The sequence below is a fragment of the Medicago sativa genome, chromosome 8 (assembly GCF_051527215.1).
Source record: "Medicago sativa cultivar Bolivia chromosome 8, Bolivia_mono, whole genome shotgun sequence".
Taxonomy (NCBI): Eukaryota; Viridiplantae; Streptophyta; class Magnoliopsida; order Fabales; family Fabaceae; genus Medicago; species Medicago sativa.
In genome coordinates this window covers 8,996,866-9,015,864 of record NC_140756.1, presented here as the reverse complement: position 1 = coordinate 9,015,864, position 18,999 = coordinate 8,996,866, and the positions used below count along the sequence as shown (strand labels likewise).

General features: G+C 32.0%; 2 protein-coding genes and 1 pseudogene across 3 annotated transcripts; all 3 read left to right on the top strand.

Moving 5' to 3' along the window:
• Positions 1-6,655: 6,655 nt before the first annotated feature.
• Positions 6,656-9,018, top strand: LOC146896717 (1-aminocyclopropane-1-carboxylate oxidase homolog 3-like). The gene is made up of 3 exons (XM_085738698.1): positions 6,656-7,420; positions 8,213-8,534; positions 8,614-9,018. Exons 1-3 carry the CDS (start codon positions 6,900-6,902, stop codon positions 8,863-8,865), a joined length of 1,095 nt encoding a protein of 364 aa, XP_085594824.1. The 5' UTR covers positions 6,656-6,899; the 3' UTR covers positions 8,866-9,018.
• A 4,150-nt stretch (positions 9,019-13,168) lies between these two features.
• On the top strand, positions 13,169-14,827 carry LOC146896716 (1-aminocyclopropane-1-carboxylate oxidase homolog 12-like; annotated as a pseudogene). Its single transcript, XR_015023949.1, has 2 exons — positions 13,169-13,775; positions 14,521-14,827. The product of XR_015023949.1 is annotated as a 1-aminocyclopropane-1-carboxylate oxidase homolog 12-like (transcript).
• A 1,490-nt stretch (positions 14,828-16,317) lies between these two features.
• Positions 16,318-18,750, top strand: LOC146896715 (1-aminocyclopropane-1-carboxylate oxidase homolog 12-like). The gene is made up of 3 exons (XM_085738697.1): positions 16,318-16,878; positions 17,456-17,777; positions 18,307-18,750. Exons 1-3 carry the CDS (start codon positions 16,355-16,357, stop codon positions 18,556-18,558), a joined length of 1,098 nt encoding a protein of 365 aa, XP_085594823.1. The 5' UTR covers positions 16,318-16,354; the 3' UTR covers positions 18,559-18,750.
• The last annotated feature ends 249 nt before the right edge of the window (positions 18,751-18,999 follow it).

The following is an 18,999-nucleotide window of genomic DNA, read 5'->3' as shown; positions in this document are numbered from 1 at the left end:
GGCTAAAATTAGATTTGAAAGAAAGAAACAATCAGGGGTGTAGCTTGCTAAAACACTCCCACATAAAAACTAGTGGGAGTGTTCTAGCAAATCCCATATATATATATATATATATATATATATATATATATATATATATATATATATATATATATATATATATATATATATATATGGGTTATGATAGAAAACACCTTTTATGAAGGTGTCTTTTATCAAAGTTATAACTAAAAAGTGAAAATCACACCTTGAGGTGTGACTTGATAAAAGACACCACCAAAGGGTGGCTTGTAACATAACCCTATATATATATATATATATATATATATATATATATATATATATATATATATATATATATATATATATATATATATATATATATATATATATATAGGCCATATCAAGTGAGAGAAGTAATTATAATGAGAGGATGAGAGGAATTAATTTGGACCATTAGATCAAAATCAACGCTTCAAATTTAATTGCTCTTTAAAAAGGGTCATGCACTACAACATCCACCTTTCATCTTCTCCACTCTTTCGTTCTCTTTCTCTCGCAAGTAATTTCTACACTTTCTTTGTTTCTTCTTCTTCTTCTTCTCATGGATTTAATTTCACCAGTTGGTCAAAGCTTCACTATCACCATCATTGTAATCAAAAGACCCTTTTTCTGGTTTTTTAAGTCAAAGGAAAATTAAAACTTGCATTCACGGAATTTATAAAATTCAATTAAACAAACATGCAATCGATAGAAAATAAAGAGAATCAAAGTTGTGTTATTTGATTTCAATTTAAGAAATTACATGTGATGAATCTCTTGCATCTTGAAATAAACACACAAACCTCTCTACAGTCCAACAATGGCGGAGATTTTTTATTTATTCTTACCAACATAAAATTGAACTAAGTTTTGAGATAAATTTCAAACAAATTAACAAACTTTGAGAAATTGAATAAACGATGGGTGTCTCTGCCAAATTGGATGCCTCTATGGGTGTCTCAATCTATTGTGTTTTTATTCCATGCGGTGCTTGATTTTAAAGAACTTTTTTTTATGAATCAACATGTGGTTCTTCAAATTAAAGGAAGATCTTTGTAAAAAAATCCACAAAGCTTATCAATATCATGAACCAGAACAGGATAAAATGAATTGAAGATCTCAGCCTCAACAAGAAAAATGTCACATGGAAGAAGAAAGGTTTCAACGAGAGAGAGAGAGAGGGAGAGAGAGAGAGAGAAAGGCGCTAGTGCCAAGGAAGGGAAAAGAAAGAGAACAAATGTGACCCACTAAAAGGAAATTTAATCTCAGCCATTTAATTTAATCCAAAGGCCATTATTTCATCCTCTCATTATAAATAGTGCTCTTATTTGATACTCCCTCCGTCCCGAATAACCGACCCATTTTCTAAAAAAAGTGTCACAAAATAACCGACTCATTTCAATTTTCAATACAACTTTCATCATTTCCAATACAATATAACACTAAATAATACTACTTTTATCATTCCCAATACAATATATTTCACTTTCCCTTTATTTATACATTTTTCTTAATATGTGTGAAAAACAAAATTGGGTCAATTAAATTGGGACGGAGGTAGGACACCCATATATATATATATATATATATATATATATATATATATATATATATATATATATATATATATATATATATATATGTGAAGCTAAAAAGTACGCACCCCCGATCTAGGGTCTTGGATACGCCACCGTATTTAACACTACTATAAATACAGAATAAAATATGTTGAATTGAGAGCAATATATAGTATTAATTAGGTGATACAATTAAAAAAATGTAATTAATATTACCTTAAATATTGAAAGTATAATTTTCTTTACAAATAGATCAAATTATCTTGAGACGGATAAAACATTTTTTTTTACACCTACACCCTCCGGTCATTAATATAAGCAAAAGTTTGATTTTTAGATTCATTCATTAAATGACGTATGTAGTCTTTATTATAGGCTACATACGTCATTTAATGAATGAATCATGATTCTTTTATAAGCATCAAAGTTTTCAATGTTTTTGCGACTGTAGTTAAGGCTGTGCATGATTCTTTTATAAGCAAAAGATGACGGTGTAAAACTTTTTTTTTTTAGGGAATGCCAGTGTAAAACTTGTTTACATAGTTCATGTATAGTTATTATTCTGTCTATAAAATAGGACATATAGAGGAAGAGTGTGATTTTGAAGTCAGTTCACACATGCAGTTATTTGGACTCAAATGTGACATGTAAACTAAAATGGTATTGAAAAGAGAAACAGGAAATTAGCCATACTTAGAAAACAATTTTGATAATTGTCAAAGACAATTTTCTCTTATGTCAAAGTTCAATCTGAAACAGAACATAAATTTTGCATTGATTCTTAGAACATAAAATTTGACATTTGTATTTTGTCTATTAACTAATTAACAATTTTCATTGAAACAGCTTATTACAAATGACAAATTCAAGAGTGTTGAGCACAGAGTGGTGGCAAACCATGTCGGTCCAAGAGTATCGGTTGCAAGCTTTTATAGCACAAGTTTTCAGCCATCAACAAAGCTTTATGGTCCTATAAAGGAATTAGTATCAGAAGATAATCCTCCAAAGTATAAGGAAACAACAGTGCATGATTATGTTTCTTTCTCCATGGCAAGAGGCCTTGATGGAACTTCTCCTTTGCCATATTTCAAGATTGGAAATTTCTGATACACACAATAAATTAGGTGGTTTAACATGTATACAATACAATTAAAATAACTTTGTAGTATTTACTTTGCTACCTACATTTGTAAGTCAATATGATTGCAAAAATATTTAGTATTATGAGAAAATTATATTTAAAATAGAGTATTAGACTTTTCCTTTTTGAAATGGTTACATTCCTATACAAAATGTGGGACAAATAAAATAAAAGTGAAAATATGGTTACATTGTTTAGTTAACAAAAAATGTGTAAACATATTCCATCAAGTCAGAGGACAGCAGCAATTAAGATTATAGGGATACAAACCTATTTTCTTGAGGACTACAAGAACCTTGTGAACAACATGTTTTACCCGATTATAGGGCAGGCCGATTCTCAATTTGACCGATCTAATATAGTTTTGACTACTTGTTTACATAGGACACTTTATTCTTCCCTTCAAAGTCAAAATGGTAGATCATTTCTATGTCAAAAATCAAAATCTGAAGGATAGCAATAGAGATGATGAACCGTAAAGAAGATGAAGTGATGGTTATACCTAGAGATAGAGAAAACGTCAACCAAAGTTAGCTTTGAAGAAACTATATACACTTTGAGAGTCCATTGTAAACACTTTTTTATCGAAAGCCATTTGTAAATGCATATAATTTCTTCGCAGCTAGCTTTGACTAGCGTTTACTCTCTCTAGATATCACCATCACTTTCTTTTCTTAACATTTCCTCATCACTCTCACTAACCCTGAGGTATAGAGTTTGATTTCAAACGCAGAAATGTTCAACCATTTTCATGGCACAAGAAATCGACAAAGATAGCGAATGACATTAATCCATTAAGAAAGAAAGAAAAAAATGGAAGTGGGCGTGTGAAGGAAGCACAAACTATGACAAAATAAATAAACAAAAAGAAAATATGAGAAATAAATATGTGTGTGTGTGAGAGAGTATTAATGTGAAAATGAATTTAAAAATATGACTACTCATATTTATTATACGAGTATTAATTTATGGTTATGTCACTTTCTATTGCCTTTTATTTGGACACATTATCTTTCTGCTATTGTTGATAGCTATTTCTTGTTGCAGCTTTTTTACATTTAAGGTATACTTAGGGAAGGGTTATAAGTTTATAATCAGACTCTGTTTTTTCATTCTTTTGTGTTAACTTTCCTTGGCAAGCAAAATATGTAGTGTAGACTCAGGCTCAAAAATAGAAAACAAGTCAAAGCACTAAGCTGTCCTTGTCCTTTTTCGTATTATTTTTATCATTATTATGAATGTAGATAGAAATAATAATATTATTAATAATATTAATGGGTCAAATTGATCAATTGGATCAAAGCTACTAATTCAACATGGATTGCACTTCTATGATATGATGTCATATGATATTCATCAATTCAAATGTGACACGTGATAATATATTTATTTTTTGATTGATAGACGAAATAACAAAGCAATCATAAACTCACACACACACAAAGTGAAGGTGTCGGGGTTTGAACTTCCGATCATGATGTCCAGCCTAACAACTTCAGTATTTTTGTTAGTTGAGCACTTAAGCTAGGACTTATGTGACATAAAAATATGTGAAAAAAGAGATAAAATAGTTGTATTGGTTTGTGTCATAATTGGATTGATCAATGTCGGTAACATTGACCAATCCAATTTTAACACATAAACCAATGTTGAAAGAATCATTCAACTATTCAAATGCTTTGTGACAGGTTTGAGATGTTTCTTTCACTAGGAATAGAACGGCTCGTATAGAATTTAAGTACTCCCTCCGTCCTACAATAGATGATCTATTTGAAAATGTATGTTATTGACCTAACATACTTTTACTATATTTTTCTACTAATATATAAAGATAAATAATATCATATAAGATGTAGTTGGATTCGTCTCGATGAATATTTTCAAAATATCAAATTTTTATAATTTTTTCTAATACTCCCTCCGTTTCAAAATGAGTGTCGCTTTAGGCAATTACACACATATTAAGGAATGGAATAAAGTAGTCAAATGTCATAGCAATTTTACCAAATTATCCTAATCAACTATTGGTTTGCTTTTCATTAAAGAAAAAAATAATACTTTGGAAGTAGCGTAACATAATATTAATTGAAGGGTATAATTGAAAAGAAAAAGTTCTTATTGCATTGGAAACCGAAAGTGACATTAAACAATTTTTTTGGCTAAAACGACACTCATTTTAAAACGGAGGGAGTAGATCAAAATATGTGACAAAATTAACTACGTCGGGAGTGGAGTATTACAAAACATTATGTTCGTGATCCGTGCATAAGATTAGCTCGTTTGGTAACACTTTAGCTCTGTTTGGTACAACGAGCTTATAGCTTATTTCAGAGCTTATAAGCTATTTTTCGAAGCTACTTCAAGTAGCTTTTGAGCTTATAGCTTTTAGCTTCTCATTTTTTCTTCCATATTTACCCTTATTATTCAAAGCAAAAGCTATCGGCTAATTTTACCAAACACTTCAACTGTCTCCGGCGATATATAACACCACTCTTATTTTAGTGGCATTTATTTTCAAAAATTTTGTAAATTTTTATGGGCTATTATTACCTTATCTTTTCCCTATCAATGAAAGCCTCAATTAATTTTTTTCGAGGTAGGATATATAATCCTCAATTATTTCCATAAAAAAAGGCGGTTTATTTTCATTTTCGCGCACAAAGGGCTTAACCCGGCCCCACGTAACGTAGTGCTTTTCTCTAGGGGTGTTCAAAACCGAACCAACCCAATAGAAAAACCGCAAACCAAACCAATCCAAACCGAAACCGCAAAAAACCGCACTTGGTTCGGATGAATTCGGATGACTTTTGCACCGAACCGCATGGTTCGGTTTGGTTTGCGGTTTGCATCTCAAAGAACCGAACCAAACCAAACCAAACCGCAAGAATAATGAATATTACATAAATATGTACTAGCCCAAATACATAGGTCAAGAATAATCTCTTTTGATTCGATTTTTCCATTGTTGCACCACATGTTCGATTCTAATTCCTTTCCATCTCTTTCAATTCATTTCCGGTGATGAATTTGTTTCCTTTACTTCCCAATAATTTGTTTCATGCTTATGTTTCTTCTTAATTGTACCTATTTTGATATAAGTTTTACCTAATATTTTATCATATAAACATCAAAATAAAATGTCCTATGTTTATTTTGTAACAAATTAGCAATATTAGAGTTAATTTAATATTTTTTTATCTCGCGATAAACCGCACAAACCGAATCAATCCAAACCGCATTGGTTTGGTTTGGTTTGGATGACTTTTTAAAAATCAACCGAACCAAACCAAACCGCATGGTTTTTTATCTCGCGGTTTGGATGACTTTTTTGCTCAAAACCGAACCAAACCGCACCGCGAACACCCCTACTTTTCTCCATCTTCTTCTCCTTGATCAACCTCTCAATCGCGTCTTCTGTTTCAACGTACTGTTCACTCGCTTTGATTTTTAGTTTTGTTTTGTGTTGAGATGTATAAGGATTTTGTTCACTGGTTGAAGCTTTGAACTGAATTATGACCTAAAGATTTGATTTTTTGAGTGAAATACAAACATGGGTCAAAATGTTTTTTTTTTTTTTGAAATGAAGCTTGTTTTGTGATGGGTTTTGGAAGTTTACAAAAGGGGCTATTTTATAGTAGTGAAAGTTCTACAAACAGTGACATCAAAGATTGACTATGGAGACGACTGTTATTTGATCTTAGATTTTTCTCTTTCCATGGAATTATTATTAGTCCCAATTTTTTTTAGTGGATGAACCGTTCCAATCCATAAAATATCACTTTCACTAATCAACTTTACTTTTTAGCAAAATTTCTACATTCAACTTTTTATCTAATGCCCGGGGCATTAGTTAGCATTTCCCATGCTTAAAATTAGTGTATGCTATGTGTCAATGTCCAACCCCGACACATTTACATTTAAATATTTTGCCTTTTCAAATTAGTTGTGGTGTCAACATAAAGATTGTATCAAGGATCCGTGCTTCATAGCTCTTCATCAATTTGATGTAAAGTGTAGTTCAATAGTCATTTGAATCCAATTACTTATTCTAGTGTCACATAGAATATAAATTCAAGCTGCTTCTGCTCACTTTTCTAGTTACAATATCTAGCTTCAGAACCACTACAAACAAAAGTGAAATGGGAACCACTAATACAACCAAGCCTAACCTTGATTCCACATTCAATGAACGCAAAGCATTTGATGAAACAAAAGCTGGTGTAAAAGGACTTGTTGATGCAGGAATTGAGAAGATACCAAGCATATTCCATCATCAACCAGACAAATATGAGATAGCCAACAACACAAGCCATGTTATTCCTGTCATAGACCTCGCATATATTAATGATAAAGATCCAAGTATTCATCAAGGGATTGTTAGCAAAATCAAGGAAGCATGTGAAACTTGGGGTTTTTTCCAGGTTGTTAATCATGGAATCCCTTTAAGTGTTCTTGAGGAGATGAAGGATGGTGTGAAGAGGTTTCATGAGATGGAGACAGATGCTAAAAAGGAGTTTTATACAAGAGATATGCATGGATCATTTATTTATAAAAGTAATTTTGATTTGTATAGCTCACCAGCACTCAATTGGAGGGATACTTGTACTTGTTCCTTGGCTCCCGACACTCCCAAACCAGAAGATTTTCCTGTTGTATGCAGGTATGTTTGTATGCATATGTATACAATTTATGTGCTCAGTGCTCCTTGAACTTTAGTTATTTTCATTGGTACAACCGACACTTTAGATAAAGATGTGTTCAATATTTTTTATACTACTTTTTTAAATTATTGCTTGTGTCGACGTGTTAGTAGTGCCTCTGATATCCGTATATATAAACCAACTTATACAAAATATATAGGCTGTGTTTGGTGTGCAAGATAATTAAGAGATAAGATAGGATAATCGTATCATATCGCATCTCAATTTAGTGTTTGATGAGAGGATATGGTATAAGTTAATTTTCAAACTTTTTTTCTCCCATCTCTGTAGTTAAAACTTAAAAACCACTATGCCTCAAGAATCATTGTTAAACTTGTAAAAAATATAGCATGGTCACAAAGTTGTCTGGTTTGGGTGGATTTCCATCGTTTCGAGCATAATTTCCCCTTTTTGTCGTTCAATGACTTTTTATCGAATCCTTAACAAAACTAAACTAAAATACATTCAAACTAGATATTTTAACTCTAAAATGACTCAAAATAATCTAATCATATATAATTTCTTGTCATCCATAAAATAATGTATCATATTTGTTATCTTGTCCGCATCAAATATACCGTATGATAACTACTTATGTCTGTATCATATTATTAGTCATAAATAAAATAAAATCATATCATATCCTAATGGTGCTTTATATTATATAATTTCTCTGTCATATCATATCATGTGTAGCAAATGGGTCCAAATGTCTGAAATTGAATTTAACTCTCATTTACTAATTCTTGCAGAGATATACTACTAGAATATGGGAAACAGGTGATGAATCTAGGGACTATGTTGTTTGAATTTTTGTCAGAAGCATTAGGTTTGAATCCAAACCATCTAAAAGATATGGGTTGTGCTGAAGGGCTAATTGCTCTTTGCCATTATTATCCTCCTTGTCCTGAACCAGAATTGACTTTGGGAACAACCAAGCACTGTGACAATGATTTCCTCACGGTGCTTCTACAAGACCATATTGGTGGTCTCCAAGTTCTTTATGAAGATAAATGGATTGATATAACACCTGTACCTGGAGCTCTCATAGTTAATGTTGGTGATCTTTTGCAGGCAAGTTTTATGTATTCTTATGTTTATATTGATAGAAGATGTAAGCACATAACTAATTATTTGTTTGTTTACCTTGTAGCTTATAACAAATGATAGATTCAAGAGTGTTGAACATAGAGTAGTTGCAAATCAAGTTGGTCCAAGAATATCCGTTGCATGCTTTTTCTCCACAGGTCTTAGGCCATCGTCAAAACTCTATGGACCTATAAAGGAACTATTTTCAGAAAACAATCCTCCCAAATACAGAGAAACCACAGTTGCTGATTTTGCAGCCTACTTTAATGCAAAAGGACTAGATGGTACTTCTGCTCTTACACATTACAAGATTTGAACTAGACATTGTGGAAGAACAAAATAGTAAATCATTTTCCTAATACAAATAATTGAATAAACTTGGTGAGTTGATGGTGATGTAGTTATTCAACAACTCCACATGATGATGATGATATAAACTTGAAATATGGTGTGCACATATTTTCTTCAATTCCACATGATTAAAAATGTATTTTGGTTTTTTTTTTTTGTCTCTCTCTCTCTCTCTCTCTCTCTCTCTCTCTCTCTCTCTCTCTCTCTCTCTCTCTCTCTCTCTCTCTCTCTCTCTCTCTCTCTCTCTCTCTCTCTCTCTCTCTCTCTCTCTCTCTCTCTCTCTCTTTCTCTTTCTAATATTGAACTATTGTTGATGTCACATTTATACCTTAATCACAAACACTTGGGGCATGCTTGATTCTGAAGCCACGAGAGTTCATTTTGAATGAATAGATTTTGTAAAATTAATTTTACTTAAAAGTGAGTTGAACGTAAAGTTTTTATTTTTTAAGTGAAGTTGAATGTAAAGTTGTTTATCCTTAAATATATTTACATAAACTTGAGTGAAGCAAAATCTACAAACCTAGATTCAAGTTAATTAGAATCAATTTTAAAGGCTAATTTAATTTTATTCGAGAGGAATCAAACATGTCTAAATTAATTTTACATCTCTAAAATCAATTATGTATACTCCAAACATGGAACCAAAGATAGGCTTAACCATGTTACCATTCAAAAAAACCTTAACCATGTACTAGTAAAATGTTATATTGGTTTTACAAGTCAGACTAAGGCATCATAAGATTCATACTATAGTCTATATCTAGAATATGAGAAAAGAAAATACTACTATTATAGTAACCTTTTGAGCCATTTTAGAAAATAGAAATGAAAAAAAAAACATGAAAAATTGATGGAATTAATTAGAGTGATTATTTTTTGAACCAATAACACTAAATAAAAGACAGACACGATATTACCTTCTTAGTCACTTTTTTTAATCATATTGTGTCACATAAGTGACATTTTAACAAAAAATGTATGACAAGTATTATAATTCTTTCTCTCAAAAAAAAAAAGTATTATAATTCTTTGTTTGACTTAACACTCTTGGTTGTCAAAGGAAAGGAAAAAATGGTTGTAATAATTTAGAGTTCAACACGAATCTGCTACGGATTTTTTCACATTTAGATTCTTCCGAACATTTCGATATTAATTAGAGTTCATTAATCTCAACCGTCGATCCTCTATTTATAAGATTATGCTGAAGAAAATGCTTGGATGGGGGATGAGAATGTTATGATATATAAATTTGCCCCCTTTTGTTCAAATTTAGGATTTAGTTGGAACAAATATTTTCATTAGTATGTAAAATATATATTATATTTTATTAAGTGTGGGAGAAATATATAATATTTATAAGTGTGGAAATTTTTCTTCGTCTTATTCGAATTTGATTGACATTTAATTTTTGTGCGTCATATTCTAATTTGAATGACAAATGTTGCTATGCTTGTTTTGTCTCCTAGCTAGAATTTGAACCTTAAGCCTCTAACTCTTTAACCATTAACTATAACTAGTTGAGCTATCTAACCCCTTACTTGTATATGGATACATAAATTTTACAATTTATGCACCCTAAATGTTATTATTATATAACAGTGATGAAGTTTGGTTGGATTCAAGACGTAGTTGGTCCGCGACAAGTACGTGTCTCACTTATATTGGCGAACATTTTCCTAAATTTTTGGGAAAGTTGGTCCGCAACGCGGGTTCATGACTCGCGATGCAAGTTGAGACGAGAGTGACGCGAAGCTTGTAGTCTGCGATGTGATTCAATGCAAGACCGAATTTGATAATTTCTCTTTGAACTCGCGACACATAGCTCATAGCACGTGTCACAAGTGAGGCCTAGGCTGAACTCGCTTTTCTTTATGGCTAATGTTAACATGTGCCCTTGGGGCACATGTTAAGGAATTTAAATAGAAATAATGATCTTAAAAGTTGTGCATTCAACCTTATTCAATTTTTTAAAGTCAAAATTTTGATCTTTTCAATAAAAAACTTCTAATTTTGGATTCCTTAACTTGTGCCCTAAGGGCACGATATAACAAGACACTTTCTTTATTTCTTGCTCCATTTCATCGCACCTGTACTCTGTTGAACACAGAGTAGTTGCAAATCAAATTGGTCTAAGAATATCCATTGCTTTTCTCCCCAGGTCTTAGGTCATCGTCATGATGATGATATAAACTTGAAATATTGTGTGCAAATATTTAATTCTTCAATTCCTCATGATTAGTTATCCATAAATTCCACGTGGTTTCTACATGGAATTGGTCTTCGTCAATTCCACGTGGTTACTATGTCATACAATGGATTATAAGTGTACTTTGGTGCTTCGTTTTTTTCCCTAATATAGAACTATTCCTCCCAAAAAATATATTGTGAATATCACATTTATACCTTAACCCAAACAATAAGGGCATGTTTGGTTTTATGGTGAGAAAAATTGACGTTGAAGAATTGATTTTGTAAAATTAATTTTACTTAAAAGAAAATTAAATGCAAAGTTGTTTATGTCTGGATATATTTATGTAAAATTGAGTTGAACAAAAGCTAATAATCAATTCTACTTTAGAGGAACAAAACAAGTCTATAGATTAATTTTACATCTCTAAAATCAAATCATCTATACTCTAAACGTAGAACTAAACATAGGCTTAACCACGTTGACAGTAAAATGTATATATACAATAGTAAAAAATGGCTTAACCATGTTACCATTATTCTTCAATGTCTAACGGGTGTGGTTAACTAATCAATTTTCTATACAAAAATTGTCAAGTTTTTATTTTTACATATTTTTTCTTAACCATTTTATTCTCAAAATTTAGAAAGAAATTATTTTATTAAATAATCATATTTAGGTACTCTGTAGCTAAATATAACATTGACACATTGTCAAGTTTTTATTTTTACATATTTTTTCTTAACCATTTTATTCTCAAAATTTAGAAAGAAATTATTTTATTAAATAATCATATTTAGGTACTCTGTAGCTAAATATAACATTGACACATCAAACTAATGTGCCACATGTGTTGATGGTGTCTTATATCAACACATGTACATTCAAACAATGCACTTTTTTCAAATTATCATTATTGCAATATTCGTGTTTGTGTTGTTGTTTCATACTCCCTCCGTTTCAAAATGAGTGTCGCTTTAGCCAAAAAAATTTGTTTCAAAATGAGTGTCGCTTTCGGTTTCCAATGCAATAATAACTTTTTCTTTTCAATTGTACCCTACAATTAATACTCGCACACTACTTCCAAAGTATTACTTTTAAAATTAACCAATAGTTAATAAGGATAATTTGGTAAAATAACCATTCTCTTTCTTTTAATCATTGCATTTTTTAATATGTGTGTAAACACCTAAAACGACACTCATTTTGAAACGGAATGAGTAGCTAACAATTCAATGTTAAGGGTAAATTATTTCACTTTGAATACCTAACTCTTAGGGTCCGTTTGGTTCGAGAGTTTTGGAGGGGAGGGGAGGGGAGCAAATCTCTTTAAAATTTTTAGAAGGGGAGGGGAGGGGAGCAAATCTCTTTAAAATTTTATTGCATTGCCATAATTATCCTTAAATTAATTTCAAATCTCAATATTAACCTTGAAACAGCTTTTATTATTATTAGATTAGATTATATTATTTTTGTAACAATCTTATTGTTATTAGGTTATCTTATTTTTGTAACAATTTTGATTATTTTGTTATATTTTCCTTGTAACAACTTTTATTATTATATTATCTATCACTCTTATTTGTTACATGTACAAACCACTCTTACTACTACTTTGTTGTTGTCAACGGCCTTATTATTATTATTATTATTATTTTTTTTTTTTTTTGGTACAATTATTATTATTATTATTATTATTATTATTATTATTATTATTATTATTATTATCGTATTTTAATTTACCTTATTATTACTTGTTGTTCCTTTTTTTTTCACTTTTAACTCACCTATTCATGTCTTGTTGTGCAAAATATATGAGTCAATTTGAGATAAAATAAGCGGCTTAGATGTGTGTCTGTCTTTCGTCGATCTTCGAAATCGTAAAAACAAGTAGTTTCTTTTATTTAATTAAGTTTAAGGATAAAACAGTAAAGTAATTTTAAAATCCCTCTCCCTCCCATCCCCTCCCCTTGCGAACCAAACACGTTTTTAATTAAAATATCTCCCTCCCCTCCCCTTCGTTAAAATCCCTCCCCTCCCCTCCCCTCCCCTCCCCTCCTAATTCTCGAACCAAACTGAACCTTAGGTGTTACAAAGAATATAAATTCTAGCTTTTTCTACTCACTCTTCTAGTCACCATATCTAGAAACATAAAGAAAAATGGGAACCGCGGGTACAACCAAGCCTAACCTTGATTCTATATTGAAAGAACGCAAAGAATTTGATGAAACAAAAGCTGGTGTAAAAGGACTTGTTGATGGAGGACTTAAGAAAATACCAAGTTTATTCCATCATCAACCTGACAAACATGAGAAAGCCAACAACACAAGCCATGTTATTCCTGTCATAGACCTTGATAAGATTGACAATAAAGATCCAAGTATTCATCAAGGGATTGTTAGCAAAATCAAGGAAGCATGTGAAACTTGAGGTTTTTTTCAGGTTGTTAATCATGGAATCCCTTTGAGTGTTCTTGAGGAGATGAAGGATGGTGTGAAGAGGTTTCATGAGATGGATACAGATGCTAAAAAAGAATTGTATACTAGAGATAGCAAGAGATCCTTTGTTTATAATAGTAATTTTGATCTTTATAGCTCACCAGCACTCAATTGGAGGGATAGTTTTATGTGTTACTTGACTCCACCTGATACTCTCAAACCAGAAGAGTTTCCTGTGCTGTGCAGGTATGTATATGTTTATGTGTAAAATTTATTTGCTCCTTGAAATTTGGTTATGATCATTTGTAGCACTAAAATTTCAGATTGGATGCGTGTCGAGTGTCTGTTAAATAATATGTAATGGATCTTTTCTTATAATTGGGCTAGGTTTTTACCGTAATATTTATATTCTCAAGATTTTGTTCTCTATATTAGTTCTCTATATTGTTAACAGTGTTGTCGGACTCGACACAACACCGATACACGTGGTTACATTCTTTTATACAATATTTTCAAATTTTAGCATTAATTTGTCGAAATCGTCTCCAATGTTAGTGATTCATAGGACTTAAGTTAAGGTACTCAAACTTAGCCACTTTTTTGGACTAGTCGAAGTAACAAGGACTAAATTTCAGTGAGTTGTGGCAGCAAGGTCATTCTACAACTTACGATACTCCTCTGCGTATTTAAGTCGTACACGTAAAGCTTAGCCTTTTTTCTAACATCTCTAATATTGTCTTATATGCAAGAAAGTGTGTTTTCATTGATGAAATTGCTTTGATATCCTTATTTTAAAATGTATTAATCAATGAAATAGTTTTTATATATCCTTTTCTTCTTTGCTAGAAATGCATCTTTTTTCACAGGAAAGGTCTATTTATAAGAAACAAATCACATATAGTAGTATAAGAAGCAACTGATACAAATTATGAAAAGTATGAATTTAATCTACAATATTTTTTTCTCTCTGATGGACTACTTATTCTTGCAGAGATATACTGCTACAATATGGGAAATACATGATGAATCTTGGGACTTTATTATTTGAATTGTTGTCAGAAGCTTTAGGTTTGCTCTTTGTCATTACTATCCTCCTTGTCCTGAACCAGAATTGAGTGTGGGAACAACAAAGCATTCTGACAATGATTTCCTCACAGTGCTTCAACAAGAAATAATTGAATGATCTTGGTGAATGATTACAGTGCTTCAAAGTATAAATAATTGAATGATCTTGGTGAATGAACTAGAAATATGATGTGGTTTCTATTTCATGCTATGGATGAATTACAAAGTATAAATATTCACTTGATGGAAACAAATGTCATTTTTTCTGTCATAGCCCTCCAGTTTTGAGGGAAAGAATTTGCTGATAATTCAGAGTTCAGTTCGAAGCTAAGTAAAGTGTGGAAAAAGATTGTTCGAGCTAGAACTTGAGCAAGAATTCTACCAAACGATTCGTCTTTAACTGAAAGAAAAATTTCGTTTGCTTATGTTTGATCATTGTTTTCCTAGTTAGACTTGATTTAACTCAATTTCTGTCGGGAACTTACATCATTGGCCTGTATTCTACAATCTTTCGAATATCGAGCAGAAAGAAAAAAGCAGACTGCGTTGAAACTGAAACGAGCTCCGTCATTAATCAGTATGATCCAAAATGTATAAAACTTTAGTGAAAACTGTTATTGCTATTATTAATTGAAAAGGTCATTCACATATAAATATGTAATTATTGGATTTGAATCCTATTATTATGATTGCAGCTAATGAAAACACTAACATAACTCTATTTAAAAAAGTTAAATAAGTTTGATTCATGAAATTAGAATTGCAGAATCTGTCTATACAAAAGAGTTGCAGTCTGTGATGTAACTTTCCTAGCACTCGGGAAAATTGTTCTTTCTTCACATGTTAGTAATAAAGCAACCTATGAAGCACCGACACAAACACGTACACCGACACCGATAATAATTTAAGAAAATAACATTATTCAGCGTAACTATAGGTGTTGTATCGTGTCGGTGTCAAATCGATGCGTGTGCGACACCGGGAGACACCTAATCCGAGGAGTGTTCGTGCTTCATAAGCAACGGATAAATAAGCGTCAGCCACTCACTATTAATGAGTTTTTTGTCCCACATATATTCATATTTAGGCTAAAATATTTCAAAGGACCTATGCCTCGTTTGGCTTTTGGTCCTTGTAAAAAAAAATGTCGTTTTTCGTCCTCACAAATTTTTGTTTTTTTAAAAAGACCCTGGGCCCATTGCATTGTTTTTAAATTGTTTTTACATTTTTAAATTAATTGAAATGTCACATCATATGCCACGTGGCCACTTATGCACAGTGAATATGCGTCACATCAGCATCGAGTGCCACCTAGCCTCTACAATGGGCCTAGGGGCAATTTTAAAAAACAAAAAATTTTGCGAGGACGAAAAACGGCATTTTGTTTACACGGACCAAACGCCAAACGAAGCCTATTTGCAGAGACCTTTGGAATATTTTAGCCTATATTTACTATGCTTTGTATTCATAAAGAGATTTTAAGTCAAAAATCTACGGCAACAATATTGAAGATAAGGAAAATGTGAAGTTCTATGAAATCTTTTGGAGGCGGCTGTTGATCTTATCTTCTTCCCTATCATGGAAGTCTCAATCATAAAATAAATCTTTTGACTAAACAATTTATTTTCCATATTTTATAGAGTATGGAAATTAATTTTCATTGTTTACATACGTAACTCTTTGTATTTGGTATGATATATACAATATAACTGTTGCTACTTCTACTCCCTCCAGAACCACTACATACAAGCATAAGAAAAATGGGAACCACTGATACAACCATGCCTAACGTTGATTCTATAATGAATGAACGCAAAGCATTTGATGAAACAAAATCTGGTGTGAAAGGACTTGTTGATGGAGGACTTAAGAGGATACCTGAGATATTCCATTGTCAACCTGACAAATATGAGAAAGCCAACAACACTAGCCATGTTATTCCTGTCATAGATCTTGCAGATATTGATGATAAAGATTCAAGTATTCACCAAGGTATAGTTGAGAAAGTCAAGGAAGCATGTGAAACATTAGGTTTTTTTCAGGTTGTTAATCATGGAATCCCTTTGAGTGTTCTTGAGGAGTTGAAAGATGGGGTAAAGAGGTTTTATGAACAAGACACAGAAATCAAAAAAGATTTTTATACAAGAGATATGCAGAGATCCTTTATTTACAATAGCAATTATGATATTTATAGCCCACCGGCACTCAATTGGAGGGATACTTTTGCGTGTTACTTGGCTCCACCTGATACTCTCAATCCAGAAGAGATTCCTGTGGTATGCAGGTACTAGTACATTTGTATGCATATGTATAAAATTTATGTGCTCCTTGAACCTTGGTTATTCTGTAATCTGTTTGTAGCACCGACACATTTCAGATTAAATGTGTCAATATCAGTGTCGTGTCCGTGTATGTTTAAGTGCTGCATAAGTTAACTCAAACTTATCCTTCTGCATATTACATTCTCTATCTGATCTTGTCTTACTTAAGATTTATTGTCTCAATTATAACAAGAAAAAAACACAAATTTTAAGCAGCATTGATTAATTGGTGAAACTGCTTTGGTACCGTTATTTTGATGTTTACTAGAAATGCATATTTTCGTGGAGAGGTCTAGTTATAAGAATATTAATATATAAATCAATTTAATCAAAGTTTGAATCTTGGCTTAAACAATCTTTAGTCGGAATTTACTTATCTCTTGGACAGACTCAGGATAACCACTATCATTTTCGCTAAAAATCGGAGGTCAAAGACCAAAACAATTATAAAAGACCAACTGATAGAAATTATTGAAGGTCTGAAATTGAATTTAATCCTCAAGTTTTTTTTCCTTCTAATTGGCTATTTTTTTGTTGCAGAGATATACTGCTAGAATATGGAAAACACATGATGAATCTAGGGACTTTACTGTTTGAATTGTTATCAGAAGCTTTAGGTCTGAGTCCAAATCATCTAAAAGATATGGATTGTGCTCAAGGGCTATTTGCTCTTTGCCATTATTATCCTTCTTGTCCTGAACCAGATTTGACTGTGGGAACAGCCAAGCATTCAGACCATAGTTTTATCACAGTGCTTCTACAAGACCATATTGGTGGCCTCCAAGTTCTTTATAAAGATAAATGGATTGACATAACTCCTGTATCTGGAGCTCTCATAGTTAATATTGGTGATCTTCTGCAGGCAAGTTTTCTGTGTCTGTCTGTGTATAGTTTCCATTATGAAAGAAAAAAAATTAAAATGCCACATATTGAGGAATCAGAATGTGTCCTATACTAACTAATCTATAAAACAGACACCAAAGCTACTTAGGACAATCCATGCAAACTAAAATGGATAATCTAATTTATGATGGTTCTGTTTTGGCTTTTGTAATTAATCGAATCTCTTGCATTTTCAAATTGGTTTCAATGTACTATTTTGTTAACAGTCCTATATTGGATAAAATATGATATGAAAATTTGTTTATAAGTAGAAGGCATGTTTCACCATGCAAGCAGGTTTTATTAGGATTGAATTAGGTCAATCCAAATTCCTAGATGGTATCAAAGTCTATCCGAGATCCATTGGGATACACGCTCTCCGGTTAGTCTCTAGATGTTTAGTCATGGGCGTAGGAAGCGTGTTTTAAGAGTCCAACATACAATAGATGTAGCCATACTTTTATTTTTTTGCAGCATAGCTAATTATTTGTTTTTTACCTTGTTTGTAGCTTATAACAAATGACAGATTCAAGAGTGTTGAACACAGAGTACTTGCGAATAAAATTGGTCCGCGAATATCTGTAGCATGCTTTTTCTCCACAGGTCATTGGTCATCCTCAAAGCTCTATGGACCAATGAAGGAACTATTATCAGAAGACAATCCTCCTAAATACAGAGAAACCACAGTTGCTGACTATCTAGCCTACTTTGCAGAAAAAGGACTAGATGGTACTTCTGCTCTTACACATTACAAGATTTGACACCTAGGCTATGTGGCAGAAAAAGTATTAGTTAATATAAATAATTGAACGACCTTGATGACTTGATGGTTGTGTAGTTGCGAATTATAAATAATTGAATGATCTTGGTGAACGAACTAGAAATATGATGTGGTTTCTATTTCATGCTATGGATGAATTACAAAGTATAAACATTCACTTATTGAAAACAAATGTCATTTTTTCTGTCATAGCCCTCCGGTTTTGAGGGAAAGAATTTGCTGATAACTCAAGAGGTCAATTCGATCCTAAGTAAAGTGTGGAAAAAGATTGTTCGAGCTAGAACTTGAGCTTGAATTCTATCAAACGATTCGTCTTTAACTGAAAGAAAAATGTCGTTTGCTTATGTTTGATCGTTGTTTTCCTAGTTAGACTTGATTCAACTCGATTGCTCTCGGCAACTTATCATCATTGGCCTGTATT